A 17,390-nucleotide genomic window follows, 5' to 3' on the forward strand; every position below is an offset into this window, starting at 1 on the left:
GGATGAGGGTATCAGTGGAGGGTTCGGCTAAGCGGATGAGGGTTTGAAGTACAGTTTCTATTGTCATGTAACCAGTTGTGGCAGTTTGTGTGCCAGAAGTTCCGCAAGGAGTCTTGCAAGTGCAGTTGCATGCACTGGTGCCATCAATTCTGCTTAGTTGGTGAAATTCCTGGATTGATATTCTGTTCATGCCCCATTTCTGTCTCAATAATTTTCTGTTCATCTTCTCTCCCCAACCTTAATGGGCAATGGTGATTTCTGCAAGAAGTACAGGCAACTGCATTTCCTCGCTTGCAAACCTAAACAAATTTGTCTATTTCTGTTGTCCTCTGAGTGAATGAAAATTTCATCAACAGTTCAAATCCTGACCTGCCCAGGCCACATTTTCCCACATTATGCATATCTCTCTCCAGTACACTGTGCATATATACTTCCTTTGTTCTCACTCCTTCCTTTTTTTTCACTCTACCTTCCTCCATTCTTCTTTTTTCATTCTTAGAACTGGTCACCAAATAGTATTCAAAAGTAATTTCAGCTAATTTTTAGCCTTTGGCATTTCCTTCTGTCTCCAACTTTTTTGATTCTTGAGATCACAGTCCTTTAGTGAAAAACTATCTCAGACCAGGAATCAAGTTCTAATTTTTAATTTGAATGCATTGCACTCAATAAACATAAATGTGTTTTTACATTGTCAACAGAATTAGTCTGGCAAAAAGTTATTTTGGCTGCAGTTCCAACCATCTATTAAACATGTGGAGTTGCCTGGAGCAGTCTGACACAATCTCAGTTTTAATATAATTAATAACGTCCATGCCAGGCACATTTGAAATACTGCAATTAGTTTCTTGGAAATGTTGCTTATGGGTTTAAGAATAAGCAGCATTGTGACCTTGATGGAGGGGTGTAGCTGTGGGAAGATGATAGTTTTACCCAGAAAGATACAGAATTACAGGCTATAGTTAAAAGCTAAGGAAAGCAGAAAGCTAGCTTCCATTGGGAATTGCAGAGACAAGGTGGTGGCAAATTTCTTAGCTAAAAGGGGGGAAATATCTAAGCAGCACAGATCTTTCTGAATTGAACTTTTGGGCATAAGTCAAAGTGCCATGATATCTCTATATTCTAGAAGCAACTACTAATCAAATTATGTCCATTCAAGTTTGGAGAAAAGTATAAATGATTTTACTCCAGAAAAATGCTCCATCATTTGGCAGGTTATTTTTGGTGCCTTTGTAACTCTGTTTGAAATGGGAAGTTTCCATTCCTGCCAAATTGCATTTCTTGCTGTCTCTTTCTGGCCTGATTCTTGTTATCTGCCCAGTAATATAAACTACATATCTCGAAATCCACGTACCACAGTGCTCCAGTTAAGAAAAGATGATGATTCTCAACCTTGAATAATTGATGATTATTTGTGACCAACCATGTCCAATTCTGCCCAAATCCAAACACTCAAGAAGACTGCTTGCACATTTTTCAAGATGGCAGCCTCCAATATTGCTCATAACTTAGCCATTCTAGATGCTGCCTCCTCTGGAGTGCAACTGAAGCATGAATCTATTTTGGATAATATCAAATCACGTCAATTGATATTAAATTCCCTGGTAGGATTAGGACACTGCATGAATAAAGGATATTGTATTTTATATTCTGAATTTCAAATGGAAAAATATATTCAAAGTGGCTTGACAGGAATAATATGTCTTGCTTTTATTGGTGTTACATGTTATTCAACTTGTATTTCTTGTATGGTTGATCCTGTTTTCCCTCTGTGGCATTGTGATATTGAACAAAATTGACAGATTGAGAACATTTCTTTCTCCAGGAAGGTGTAATCTTGCGTACTTCTCTGTGACTAGGTTGAATGGAGAGCAATGAGAAATAGTAGGTGGGGGTGGAGGTTAGCTTCAAAGTAGCTGAACCTTACTGACCAAGGTTGCCGAATCACACTCGTAATGGAAGAAAGCTTCTTTCTTAAACAATTGTGCAAGTGTTTTTATTTGTAATAAACAACTTTGGGTGCTATGCGGAAAAGAAGCGTTTTCTTTTGCATTAGGTATTTCCTTAGTGAACCAGGCCCTTGTGCAATTCCTGGTTTGACCTGATTCAGTTCATGTCTGTTAATATAGTGTACAAAACCAGCTATTTTTTTCTCTTCAAGATCCACTGTTTCATTTGTAATTCATTGCCCAACAGGGTGGTTGTGGGATCTGGGCCCATATTACTGTGAATGTTGCTTTGTAACTGCCTCAGGATAGATGCATAATTACCCCAGGGCAATGCTGAAAATACTTAGCCTCCAAGTACCCCTGGCCACGTTCTAGTGCACTGTCGACTGTAGGGTAGTTCATGTTAGCAAGGGCTTTTGCAAGTAATTCTATACACAGTTTTGGCAAATCAACATGTCTGTGTCTACTATTTGGATTATTGTCCAGTTCTAACCTACAGTTTTGGAGGATATACTTATCTGCTCAGTCATGGTGATGCTGCAATAAAAGTAATCTTTATGTTAACTGTGTGTTTCTACAACAATGCTTTGCAAGCATGAGTGTCAAAGCTGACTTTAAATACTTGGCTGTTGCAGAACCCACTGGAGAACGCTCCCCACGTCGGAGAAGTATTTCAGGCCCAGGATCGTCTGAGAAGGCAAACGGAATGGAGGATTCCACATCCCCATTCAAGGTAGCATATTCTCTAATTAATAAAATTAAATTTTTACTTCCAAATCTATTATTTTTCTTCATCATATACACGACATTGCATGTCTAGATTTTAATTGGCATCTCGTAATTGTATTCTTCATAAGACTTTTTTTGAGAGTTGGGTAATTTTACATTGGAACACCTGTCAGCATTCAGCCCCTCAAGCCTGTTCTACCATTAACTTAGATCATGGCTGATCTGTGACCTAACTCCATGTATCTGCCTTTGGCCCATATTGCTTAATACCTTTACTTAACGAAAATGTATCTACAGGCCTATTCATGCATTTTAAAGATTATTGCGGCTGAAGCTCAAGTCTGTTTGGCTGTTTGGTCACCCGCTGTATTAACTTCATCTAGAAAGTACCCTGATCTATCCTCTTTCATTCCAAAATGGCAACTTCGCTCCACCATAGTTTTGCCTTTTGACCCTCGCCTATCAACTATGTTGCAATAACACCAGCAACAACCGACCACATGCAAACCTGTTCTTACTTTCATTCAATGTCAATAACATTTCTGCTGTTTTCCTTTGCAAAAGAAAAACAAACTACACTTTTGGCTGACCTGAAGACCGAGTGAATGGGTCCTTTATTGGCCAACTTATGAAATTGTTGACTAATTGTAAACCTACAAAGGGGGAAAGTGATATGGATTGTGTCCTCAGAAATTACTTTGGAAATACAGTTTTCAAAATGTACCATTAATCAGTCGTGAAATTAACATTAAATGATTCAAATGATGTATGGCCATACATGGGTTCACTTCTAACCTTACATGTGTGGAGCTTTCTATCTTTGTTTCTTGGAAAAGCATAACGTGGAACTGACAAGTTAGTGAAACTATAATCAGATGGTTACTCAGTAACTCATTGTGAAATGAAGCCCTGAAATTGTATAACACAAAAATATAACTTCAATGTCCATTGTCTGCTGAGACATGTTACAGTTGTGCTAAATTTTAATGCAAGACAGGAGTTGGTTAACAGTTATTTTATTGTCCTTGAGAACAACACCATCCTTTCAAATGTATGCGTTTAAGCGAAGACACTGCCAATTTTTCAAGATTTCTTGCTTGAGTTTTGATAAATATTTTGCTGGTGACTGAACTTCTGAAAAACTAGCATCCTCATCTAATAACCAGTGTTTTAAAAGGCATTGAATAAAATAGATTTTTGATTTTTGTCTTAGAAATCACACACTTGGCATTCAGTTGGAGTAGAGCTCAGCTTTGCAAAACTGGCAACTTCGTGCGGCTTAACACCTGTATTGCCTTCTGAAAGCAGTCATAGAGGTATATAGCACAGGAACAGGTGCTTTGGCCTAACTCACCCATGTCAACCAGGTTTCCTAAACTGAACTAGCCCCATTTGCCTGCATTTTGCCCACATCGCTCTAAACCTTCCCTAGCCATTTACCAGTCCAAATGTCTTTTAAATGTTGTAATTGTACTTGCCTCTACCACTTCCTCTAGCAGCTCATTCCATATACACACCACACCTCTGTGTGGAAAAAGTTGTCCTTCAGGTCCCTTTTAAATCCTTCCCCTCTCACCTTAAACCTATGCCATGTAGTTTTGGACTCCCCTATCCTGGGGGAAAATGCCTTGGCTATTCATCTTATCTATGCTCCTCAGAATTTTATAAACCTCTAAAAGGCCATTCCTCAAGCTCCTACACTCCAGGGAAAAATAGTCCAGCCTATCTAGCCTCCCCTTATAACTCAAACTTTCCAATCTCGCTAACATCTTTGTAAATCGTTTTTGCATTCTTTCCAGTTGAATAAAATCCTTTCAAAGCAGGGCGATCAGAATTGTACACAGTACTCCAAACGTGGCCTTACCGATATCTTGTACAGCTGTAACATGACGCCCCGACTCTTGTACTCAATGCTCTGACTGGTGAAGGCAAGTGTGCCAAACGCCGCCTTCATCACCCTGTCTACTTGTGATGCCACTTTCAAGGAACTATATACCTGCACCCCTAGGTGTCTCTGTTTGGCGTCACTTCCCAGGGTCCTACTATTAACTGGTTTGCCTTACCAAAATGCAACACCTCACATTTATCTAAACTCCATCTGCCATTCCTTTGCCCAGTAAGCCAGTTGATCAAGATCCTGTTGTACTCTTAGATAACCTTCCTCTCTGTCCACTATACCACCAATTTTGGAGTCATTTGCAAACTTACTAATCATGCCTCCTCATCCATTCTCATTCATATCATTTGTATAAATGACGAACAACAGTGGATCCAGCAACTGTCTTTGCAGCACATTGCTGGTCACAGTCCTCCAGTCTGAAAAACAACCTTCTACGACTGCCATCCATCTCCTACCGTCAAATCAAGAGCTGTCCCATGTGACTTACCTTACTAACCAGTCTACAATGCAGAACTTATTGAAGGCCTTACTAAAGTCCATGTAGACAACATCTACTGCACTGCCCTCATCTATCTTCTTGGTTGCCTCTTTAAAAAAAAACTCGATCATATTTGTGAGGCACTATTTCCCACGCACTAGAGTCAGTAGAAGCTTTTATTACCTTCCAAAAGAATGAATGGACATGGCACAAGAATGCTTTACTATCCTCTGCCAAGGTCACAAAACTGTGGAAGTCCTTCCCAAATCCGCCCCCCCCCCCCCACCCCCACCCCCACCCCCACCCTTTCATCCAAGATGGTCTTCAGACCCCACCCCTGATCAAACTAGTCATGGAATTCCCTCTTTGGAACTGTGGTGAAAGCAAAAAAAAAGGATATTTTTTCAGTTTGCTCTTGAAGACCTATGCGTTTTTTGAAAGGGAGCTTGGAATTTGACTATTTGGACGCAGCTTTCGAAGAGTTCTCTATTCCTTTCTCCCACATCTTATCTGCTATCTCCTTAAATGCACTCTTCATTTTGACTGTGATGAGCAAGTGACAGAGAGTTAATTGCTCTCGTAAAGAGCCAGTACAGGCAGATCAGGACAAATGGCCTGCTTTTGTGTTGTAACCTTGAGTCAAATGAGCTTAAGTATGAACAGGTAGGACCCAATAAATACTGATTAATTATTTTCCCATTGGGGCTGCCAAACCTGAGTCCACATTTATTTTCAGGATCCACATGAGCACTTCAGGTTCAACGATTTTACCTTTGAGTTTTGCATGCACATAATCCCACTCAGTGAGATGGAAGATTGATGTCAGCACTTTTCAAAGCAGAATCATCATAAATCATTTTCTTGCGCAGAAGAAGAGTATGCTAAGGAAATTTGGGAGGACACTCCTAAAATGACTCTGTAAACTTCCAGTGTTTAGCATTGTTTAGCTTATGATGCAGCACTGAGAGGTGGAGAGGTCTAAAAATAGGAATGCCAATGACTAGTTGAATGGTTAACTTGCCATTCTGATTTTCTGCTATTCACCTTAGAAGTTAGGATGTCTGCCAGGCTCACTCCTAGCACTGCAAGTGACCATTCTTTATCTGGTAACCCTGAACAAAGAGAGTTGTGACATTCAGTGAAGAGTCCATCACAGCAGTGCCTGATATTACTTAATACCAGAACTGTGGCTATTTGATTCTTTTCATTGTTAAGGTCTACCAAGTTCTATGGTGGCTGAGATTCCCCTTGGCTGAGATTTGCTAATGTAGCTCAAACCCAGTTAACCCAGACTTCTAATCTGACAAGTTCTATGTTTGGAAGATAAGTTGTAGAGCTACTTTGTGAAACATTGTTTTTGAACAGTGCAATGTGCCTCCTCACACTAGATACATCTTGACTGAAGAATAGTTTAAAATAAGTTCTTAATTACTTCAGATACCTGCATTTTTCCTAACCGGGACAGCAAGCTTTCTGGCAATGCAGCAAGCATTTCTGTGTGTATGCCCACCTGCATTTTCCAGCAGGGAACCAATCAAATCCCCCATCTGAGTCCCCTGCAGCAGAACCTAACAACAAACTTGTCCTTGGGGCAGCTGGCTTTCATAGTATCCTTTCCTCTTGCTCGGCTGCATCCCTCTATGGTGCCCAGGGATTCACCAGATCCTAATGCTGCCTCTATACTACCTTGTATAAGTATCTGATCCAATGTGTTATTTTGCTACCTATCCATTTACCGAAGCAGGAACCAATCTGTCTGCCTCCACTGTTTATTTACAACTTATAGTTAATACAAGCTCCAGTCTGCTCATCACTACTCCCCCTCCTACTGGGAAAAACAAAAATATTTTCTAATCAACCTGTTCAGAGATGTTATGAAACGCCTCTGGAGCAGGTGGGACTTGAACCCGGGCCTTCTGGCTCAGGACAGGGATACTATCACTGCTCCAGAAAAGCATCAAAGCATGTCCAGTTATTTTAATCAACCTGTTCAGACTTATTATGACACACATCTGGGGGAGGTGGGACTTGAACCTGGGCTTCCTGGCTCGGAGATAGGGATATGACCACTGTGTCACATGACCCATTGGAAAGCCAGACAGGTTTTAAAATATCCGTAAGTATTAGTACACACAAGTAGACAGCTTTTTCTCACCATTAAATCAACCATGGTACTTTCCATAATATTTGCTAATCAACCTATTCAGAGATGTTATGACACAGAGCTAGAGCAGGTGGGACTTGAACCCAGGCCTTCGGGCTTAATGGTAGGGAACTGCATTGCATGATGAAAACCCTAGCTCTTTTTTCTTTTTTATTCTATATCCAGACACAACTGTTGGACATAACTGAATGATTCTTTTTTCCTTCCATCACCAAATCACCCATAGTATTTTTCATCTATTAACCACCACCAGTAAATCACCCATGTTTTCCAGTTGATGTATTTACATGCAAAGTCTGTTAAGGGAAATGCAGACCATCAAAAGTGAGGGGGTAGGGGTGCTAAATCAAAATCTGGTTGGAAGGAAGAGTCCTACATCTTTTTTAATATCCAGAAGTGGTCTCAGACACAACTGAACATTTTTTCCTCCTTCCTCACCAAATCTCCCATGGTATTTTTCATGCATTAACCACCACCAGTAAATCACCTACCAGCATGATTATACTGGTAGAACCTTGCTATTACTAGTCTCCACCCCTACTGATTCTACTCCCTGGTTTTTCTGACTCAATTTGTTTCTCAATAATGTACTTATCTTCAAGCTTTGCATACAATTGGATCCCCTTGCTGACTGTATAGCCAGTTAGCAGTGCTACTAATGCTGGGCTGCATGTAATAATTGTGCTAAGCAGGCTGAACAAGCCCGTCTCCCCCTCGTGTGTGCGCACACACAACTGAAAATCAACACAATGGAATGTTCAGTGCATCATATTTTCACATTTATTCACTTAAGTGATGGAGAGAAACATGAGGTCACTGTTAATAATTTATTTTTCGGATTTTTAGAATTATTCTTTTCTAACTTATCAGAAGTAAATTAATTTACTGAGATTTTCTGTAACACACTGGTGTAGTAAACATGATTTTATTACATGGCGGAATATTATTATAGAGTCATACAGCATGGAAACAGACCTTTTGGTCCAACCAGTCAATGCCGAACATAATTCCAAACTGAACTAGTCCCAACTGCCTGCTCCTGGCCCATATCCCTCCAACCTTTCCTATTTGTGTATCTGCCAAATGTCTTTTAAACGTTGTAATTGTACCAGCATCCATCATTTCATCAGGAAGTTCATTCCACACATGAACCACCCTCTGTGTAAAATGTTTACCTCTCATGTCTTTTTTAAAATCTCTCTCCTCTCGCCTTAAAAATGTGCCCCCTGGTCTTGAAATCCTCCGTCCTAGGGAAAAGGCAACTACTATTAACTCTGTCTATACTTTTCATTATTTTATAAACTTCTGTCAGGTCGCCTTTCAACCTCGTATGCTCCAGGCTTTCTTTATAACTCAAACCTTCCATACCCAGCAACATCCTGGTAAATCTCTTCTGAACCCTCTCCAGCTTGATAATATCCTTCTTATAACTGGGCATCCAGAACTGGACACAGTATTCCAGAAGAGGCCTCACCAATGTCCTGTACAACCTCAACATGACTTCCCAACTCCTATTCTCAAAGGACTGAGCAATGAAGGCAAGCGTGCCAAACACCTTTTTAACCACCCTGTCTATATGTGACACAAACTTTAAAGAACTATGTACCTGCACCCCCAGGTCCCTCTGTTTGACAACATTACCCAAGGCTCTACCATTAATTGTATAAGCCCTACCCTTGTTTGTTGATTGATTGATTGATTTATTATCACGTGTATCGAAATACAGTGAAAAGCTTTGTTTACACGTGGTACAGGCAGATCTCAGCAGGCAAAAGGTGTACAGATCAAAAAGACTTTTTGGCATGCAGGTCACATTGCCGGTTACTTTATTTGAGGCTAGAATCCATTCAACAGTATGATAAAGGCCGGAAAGAAGCTGTTCCTGAACCTGCTCTTGTGTGTGTTCAGGCTTCTGTATCTTGTTGTACCAAAGTACCTCACATTTATCCAGATTGAACTCCATCTGTCATTTTGTCAGCCCATTGACCCATTTGATGAAAATCCCTTTCTAATTTTAGAAACCTTTTCACTGTCTACTATGCCACCAATTTCTTGGAGTTCTTTGTTAAATGATTTATGATTCACAATGCTAATATTGATTTAAGAGTTTGAATTTTGTTGGATGTTACATATGTTGCTTGTATGAGACATGTTGCAGAATGTAACTCAGAAAATATACATTTGGATAATTATTCAGAGCATGTTTGTTGTGAACACTACCACCAGGTGGAGCAACAGTATGTAGGAAACAGCTTTGTTGCCAGCTGACGTTACCTGCCCCATCTGCGCATGTGCCAGCAACCATTTTAGTGGCCATTTTGGCATCTGAATGAGGAGGTAGATCGCCAGTCCTTCTACACCAACGGCAAGAGGGAAGCAACAGGTTGGGGAACAGGTGCGGCAGTAGCCTCAACCCTCAGAAATTGCCTCCTGGTTCTGGAAAATGAGCTTCCCTGGATAGCATGGTGGCTGGAAAGAACTGGGCATGAGGATGATCACACTGAAGGAGCAAACAGGAGACTTGCTCCTTTCCTTGGTCACTTTGGGCAAGATAAGCGCCACTTCATCAGTGGGTCTAGTTTGCCATTGTATATGAACGCTCTGAATTTTTCATCTTAACTGATAAGCACTAATTAATAAACAGTAAGTGCAACAATTGCTATTAACAAATTGCAAGCAAAAGTGAACAGCATTTTATTATCAGAATTTAAGTTTATTTCTGTGTTTAGATTCTAAGTAATCGAGTGGAAGTTGTACTTACAGAGAGCTCATGGACATGACAGTCAACTCTTTCTACACTGGATTCTGTGATTGTTTAAAATCCTTCTTTGAACATTGTGGAGATTTCTGGCTGCGAGGAATGTACCTATTGCAGCCAGATTGCTTTGACAGGTTTGGGCATTAAGAGAGACCATTTGGATAAGTTTGTGGAGTACTGTCTTTGGAATTGTATACTGGCATGAAAGAAATACCGTTTCAAAGCATTACAATGCTATCCAATAAAATATAGCCATTTGAAGCCCTTGACACGTGAGTCGGTGTTAAAGTATGGCTTTATTGTGCTAATTGCACAAAAAGGGTTTTGAAGTGCATAGGTGGACAAAAACAGTTACTGTATCAGCGTGAGGCTGAGGAAATGGATACTTAACACCCCAGTTCACCCATAGTTTGAGAAATAGCAGTAGCTGTAGGCCATATGATCTGTCACACCTATTCCATTGTTCAATATCATCAGTGAAAGTCAAAATCAACTTTACTTTGCCATGCTGTGCTCCTATTCCTTAATTTCCTTAGTGCACAAAAATCTGTCCACTATTGCAGCAATTATTATATTTCAGAAGTATTTCATTGGCTGTAAAGTGCTTTTCTTTCAATCTCATATGTTTATCAACTAAGCATAAATGGCTGACCACTTAAACTGCAATTATGATTCCTACACACTTCAACCAAGGAAAGCAATCTCAGGGTTCTGAAGAAGGGTCACTGATCCTATTTTGTCTCTGCAGATGCTGCCAGACCTGCTGAGTTTCTGCAGTAATTTTTGTTATTGTTGAAAACAACCTCAGCATCCACCTTCTCAAGCTGGTAATAAGAATTTAATAAGCTTTGATGAAACCACTTTACTTATCATTCTCCCAAACTCCAGAGAGTACTTGGCATCTCCACATAAATTACAGTTGAGGCACAGCATTGATCTTTTTAGCACCCCAGCTTATACTTTGCTGTACCAAGAATTGTCTGTTAACACTTAGGGCAGAATTTTCCCTTGTTGGTGAGGGTTTTGGCTGCTGGCTGAAGAGCTGGTGAGAGACCCATGCTGTCTGTTCTAAGGAAGGGCCAGTATATCTTCTGTTAATCAGGTGAACTGAGGATGCTGGTGGTCCTTGCACTGAGATTAGTTTACCAGAGTTGATTGACTTGCCTGCCAGGAATTGCAAGCCAAAGGTATGGGGAAAGGAGGGGGGGATGGGTTCAAAATCAAGGGCAAAGGGTGGATTGCAGCCTACCCAAATTAAATACAAAGGATTAAGGACCTTTGATTGAACCCTCTCCTTGTGCAAGGAGTCCACACACTTCTTGTTTCTGGGAACATTGCATGTTGACGAGAAGGAATAGCAGGAAGACACCTTTAGGTGATCATTAATGACCACTTAAGGTTCTGAAATTGCCAGTGGAGGCAGTGAGATCACCCCCGGGCCTTCCCACCCAGAACTTAATTCTGTCAAAGACGGGAAGATAACAAAGATTAAGTGGGCTTTCACTCCATTGAATAAAATGTCTTTCCTGTCATCTATCTCACTACCTACACTCATAAAGGACAAAGTTCTGCTCCTTACCACTGTTTTCTATTCATCAACCAATCCTCATTCTGTGCCAATATACCCAATCCCAGGAGTCAGAATCTTGGTATTTTGTGCTTAGCGATTTTCTGACTTCCTGGGATCAGTTCTTGAGCAGCATCTTTATCATTTGCCTTCTGATAATCCAAATCCGGTATATTCACTGATTCTCCCTTAGCAAACCTGGCTAATCAGAACCCTAATAAAACTCTTGTTTTCTCTCTTTCATAAAGCTGACTCTTCCTAAATCATTGTGATTTTTCAAAGTTGACACATCTTTAATTGGGTGGTGGAAATGGCTCAAGGGACTGAATGCCTCCTTCTATTCTGTGCCTCATAGGTCTTGGAATGTGCCTAATTATAGCATTTAGTTTTATGGCCAGAATGGAACCAGCATGGCATCACACAACTCCGCATTGACAAAAATAGATTATGTCCTACTTGCTCCAATAGGTCTGTCATTTTACAACAGCATATCCTCTGATTTAATGTAAAAAGGACGAGGAAATTAGTTTGCACAATTAAACAAACGTACAGTCTGGCATGTGGTTCAAACGCATCTGAATACAGTTACTCAAAATGCACTGTATGAAAGCGAAAGAATGATGCCTTTCTTGGCTGTAGTGATTCAAGCTGAAGTCTTCCTCAGTAATCAGCTTTTTCAAGGGTAGACAGTTGAAATGCACAGTAATGATAGGGGAGGGGTTCAGTGTCCTTTTGAGTGTTTGTTGAATAGAAAGTAAGGGCCTGAACTGAAGACTAAATCAGACAGAAAATGAAGAGTAGGAATAGGGTCATTCTCATGTTGGAATACTGTGACTGGTGGTGTAGTGCACTTGGGGCCCAAGTGTTCACAATATATTATCAATGATTTGATCGTAGGGACCAAATGTAATATTTCCAGATTTGTAGATGAGACCAAGCTCAGGTGTAATGTGTGTTCCGAGGAAGATGTAAATGTTTTTCAGGAGGATTTGGACAGGCTTAGTGCTCAGGCAAGAAAATGGCAGGAGGAATGTAAAGTGGATAAATGTGATTATCCACTTTGGTAGAAGTAACAAATTTATGGGGTAGGCATACAAACGGTACTTAGGTGTCCTTGTCAGTAAGCCATTGATGATGATTTTGAGCTTGGTTAGACCACACTTGGTTTGCAGTGTGCAGTTTAACCCTCCCTTATCTCAGGAAAGATATTATTGCCTTGGAGGGAGTGCAATCAAGGTTCACCAGATTTATTCCCAGGATGCAGACCTGTGTTCTGAAGAGAAATTGTCAAACTGGGGCTGTAATCTCTAGAATTTTCAAGAATGAAAGGTAATCTTATTGAAACCTACAAGTACTGAAAGGGATAGACAGATTAGATCCAGATAAGATGTTTCCCCTGGTTTTTGAGTCTAGAAACAGGAGCATTATGTAAAAATAAAGGAAAGCCATTTAGGACAGAAATGAGGAGATTTTTTTTTCCTCTCAGAGCGTGGTGACTCTTTGGAATTCTGTACCCAAGAGGGTTCTGGAAGCTCGGTCTTTGAGTACATTTGAAGTAGAGCTTTGTAATGTTTTGATTATCAATAGCATAAAGGGTTATGGAGATTGTGTAGGTAAACAGCATTGAAGTGTTCGATTAGCCAGGAGTGGGCTGAATAACCCATTCCTGTTCTAATTTTCCTATCATGAATACAAATAGCTGGGATTATGTGTATTGGGAAAGCTTAGAACTTCTGTTGTGCATTTCCTCACTTTGGTGGCTATAACATTATTAGTAGAGGTAATACTCAGGCTTGTATCTAATATCTTGCAGTTTGGTACACTTTCGGATCAAAGACTCACAATTGTTCTCATGAGAAATGTAGCTGCATAAATCATCAGTGAATTTGCAATTAACAAACCAGAGTGAACTCATTGTTTTGCAGTTAGATTTATTTCACAATCTTCCTGAGCAATTCCTATTATTAGAGTTATATCCAAAGGATAACTGCTTAGCAATTTTCTGATTTACAAGGACTAGTTTTGGGTAAGAATCCTAACAGTATGGGGTCCTTAATTTATCCATTCAGCCATTTCAATAGGTTATTGTTAAACTTAATAAGTCATTTTGTTTACATATTTTCATTCAAACTAAAATGTATCAAGGCACTCACCAATGTCAATAAATAAAGTGAATGCAGTAGATAGGTGAAGACATTTGTATTCAGTAAAGAATCTATGATAATCATTATGTGAGTGGTGGATTAAGAAATTATGGAACCAAATGACAACAGTAAATGAGAAATGACTGCTGTGAGAAGAACCCAACATTCAAATGTACTAATAATTTAGGGACCATAGCAAAACATGCTCCTGACTCCTAATCCAAGGAGATAGAAACAGCTTGGTGAGGTGGAGAGATTGAATTTGTTGCACAAACTCATGAAAAGTGAACATGCCTGGATGCAACATGTTTGGTAACATTGAAAATCTTGCACAGTCAAAGTCTGGTTCCAATTCTATGGGCTATATTTTCACCCAAACACTCATAAAGAGCCCTGTGGGAAATATCAAACAAACAACCAATGGAACAGTTACTGTACCATCTGGTGTGTCAATAAAAACAGGATTTTCCTACTTTCATTGACAGTTGCAGTGTATTTTCATTTTTAAAGGGCTGGGTATTTAAGTAACTTCTGATCAAAGCGTTTAAATAGACCTTAGCTGTTCTTATAAAGTATTTATGTCAACTCAGTCAGGTTTAAGCTCCCACCATCTATGAGTTAAATACCTTGCAATAGCCAAATTGCAGTCTATTTGAGCTCAGTAAAGAGTTCAAATGGCCCGATTGATTTTTTTGTTTCCTTCCTGTGTGAATCACACTATCCCATTTCCCCCAATGGCAAAAATTTGATCAGTCAAAAATTGGGCAGGACATTTTTATCCAGGTCCTACCCTGCATCTTGAGGGTCTGTAGAGTCAGGATTGTTTCAGGAAAATCCAGACCACATGTTTTTAAAGCGTAAGTATCATGGACAAATGTGAAATGAAACTCTATTTTCAGAATGTCCAGTGCTTGACTTTTTCTTTCAATTTTTTTTATTGTCTGTATTTGCGACATAGATAACACTTCAGGTTCCAATTTAATTTTCCCTTGGTAATAGGATAGCTTTTGAATAGGAACAAAGAAGAACCAGGAGTAGGCAGTTGAAATTTTGTCTGCACTGCAGTGTGAATAAATGCTGTTTGCCATAGGATGATGATGATGAAGGACAAAGTCAAAGACCCCCCAACCGATCAGTCCTTCATCCTATTCGGGGTATTTACAAGACAAACAGCAAGTAAGAATGATGTATTTTCCAACTGGAAGAACAAACTGAGACAAGCAACAGCTGCTTATCTGTTTGGAACCACTTATGAAGCAGAATTGTCAGGGACCTATAATATCTGCTCAATTTTGAATCCACTGTGCTTCATTTGAATTTGTCCAATTCGAAATTGATTGATAGAGACAAAAGATCTTGGGCTGGTTTATTTATATTGCTTATAGCCCTTTGGCTCATTGTGTCTGTGCTAGCTCGGCAAGATCAACTCAGTCAATCCAATTTCTCCACCTTTTCTAGCAATTTTTTGTGTCTCTTCATGAGCTTTTCCAATTTCTTTTATGAAAGACACAATTAAACCTGCATCCACCACAGTCTTGGGCAGTGCATTCCAGACCTTAACCATTTGCTGAGCAAGATCATTTTCCACATGTTGTCACTGGATTTTTTTTTGTCAATCACCTTATATCAGTGTGCTTTGGTTCTCCACTGTTTCACCAATGGGAATACTTTCTCCTTCACTATCTAGACTACTCATGATTTTACCTGTTGCAAACCTCTACTAAACCTTCACGTTTTGTCTTGAGTTCCTTGCTTCATACTCTATGCCTCCACTTTTAAAGTCCAGGATCCCATATACTTTGTAATGTCTTCTCTACATCTTCAGTGATTTGTGCACATGTAATCCCCTCAGGACTGTACCCTTTAATCAATCTAATTTCTCTTTGTTTGTCTTACCAAAAGGTTTTTATTTGACATTTCTTTGAATAAAATTTCCACTGTCATTTGTCTGCCCATTCCACCAGTTGATCTGTGCCCTGTTGGCCTCTATTATTGTCAAATCGTGGCCGGTACATCCAGGTCAAGCCTGTGTGGGATCACTGCTATGATTTCAACCAGACACAGGAAATTAAGACAAGAGTTAGGAAGAAGTATATTTATAATTAAGTCTTCCTCTGAGACATATTATTGAGAAGGTTAAATTTATCATTCTTGATGTCTATAATTTCTGTGCCCTATTTATTGAACACTGCATGGTGACTGATTATGTTTAAACTTTCAGCTTCAAATATATGGACACATTACTTTTATTGATAGTCTCTAGTTTGTTTGTAATGTTGTCTTCTGTAGATAGTGTATGAGAATATTCTTGTTTGCTAAATTCATTTTTCCTTTATCATCAAGTTTATTTGCACTGTTTGCAAATATGCCTGTGTAGCCAAGTATGGGATTGTTTAGGTCTTGCGATTTCCCTCTTGCATGTGATGACTCTGTTGGAGCACATTTCGGCATTTTTTCTATGAGGCCGCTATTTATATATGAGGCTTAACGGTGAGTTTTAGTGGGCTATTCAGAACAACAAAATCCAATTCTGTGTTCACTTGATACCTACTTGTGTGTTTGCAGATATTTTTGGCGGGGTGGGGGGTGCAGTAGGAGAAATTCAATAGAAGTTAAATTCCCTACTTAATGTTTCATCTCACCAGCTGAGACAGCAGATGTCAATTGCTGCTGTTCCCCAACACAGTCTTTACAATCAAGAAGGAAATCACAAGACCTAAACAATCCCATACCTGGCTACACATGCATATTTGCAAACAGAGCAGATGAGCTTGATAATAAAGGAAATATAAATTTAGCAAACAAGAATATTCTCATACTATCCACAGAAAACAACATTACTTTTATTGATAATCTCCAGTTTGTTTGTAATGTGCCCATATATTCCAGTGGAGAACAATATAAGACTGTGATAACAGCTGGATTGCTTTTGATCCATCTCGCTCAGTTGTTAAATTTGCCTTGTGATTGCTATGCCAGAATCTGTATAAGAATACAATATTTGGATATGTGTCAGTGTGATTGGTTTGTTTTAAGTTTACCTCGGTGTGCTTTTAACCCAAATTTCATCAGGTCCTCACCTTGGTGCAAGCTTTCACCAGTGCCAATTGTGTTCTGGTACATTGCTCAGGTGGCAGTTCTTTGTTTGGGAACTTAAATGTTGAGTTATGCCAGAATATTTGATTATTGACAAAGTCATAATCGGTCAGCCTCCTTATCCGGGAAATCAGTGCCCCAACTGAAGTGAAGTAAAGTCGGGGAGATAGTGGTAATGCACTTGTAATCCAGATGCCCAGGCTAATGCTCTGGGACTTGGGTTTAAATCCCACTATAGCAGCTGATGGAATTGAAATTGGGTTAATCAATCAATCTGGAAGTAAGTGCTCATTTCCAGTAGTAGTGTCAACTGTCATAAAAGCTTGATTCATTCATGGCCTTTGAAGAAAAGAAATCAACGATTAACTTGGATCTGGCCTTCACATGACTCCAGACCTATAGTAATACATTTGTCTTTTGATTGCCCTCTGCAATAATCTAGCAAGCCACTCAATTCAAGAGCAATTAGGAATGGGCAATAAATGCAGCCTCACATCCCAAGAAAATAAATAATTTTAATAAAAAAAACATTGAGCACAAAACTAGGAATGAACCCTGAGTTTTCCTGGTCTTTGTGACTTAGTTCGACAATAGAGCGTGGATTTATG

The 17,390-nt window shown here is 39.6% G+C and overlaps 1 protein-coding gene across 1 annotated transcript in view; it reads left to right on the top strand.

Moving 5' to 3' along the window:
• The window catches only part of LOC109913680 (ras GTPase-activating protein nGAP), a 260,539-nt gene that overhangs the window by 154,922 nt on the left and 88,227 nt on the right, over positions 1-17,390 (top strand). The window contains exon 4 of the mRNA XM_048602022.1: positions 2,582-2,679. Coding sequence (XP_048457979.1) covers positions 2,582-2,679 — 98 coding nt within the window. The remainder of the gene's footprint in view (positions 1-2,581; positions 2,680-17,390) is intronic.

The sequence above is a fragment of the Rhincodon typus genome, chromosome 10, assembly GCF_021869965.1.
Source record: "Rhincodon typus isolate 14 chromosome 10, sRhiTyp1.1, whole genome shotgun sequence".
Lineage (NCBI taxonomy): Eukaryota > Metazoa > Chordata > Chondrichthyes > Orectolobiformes > Rhincodontidae > Rhincodon > Rhincodon typus.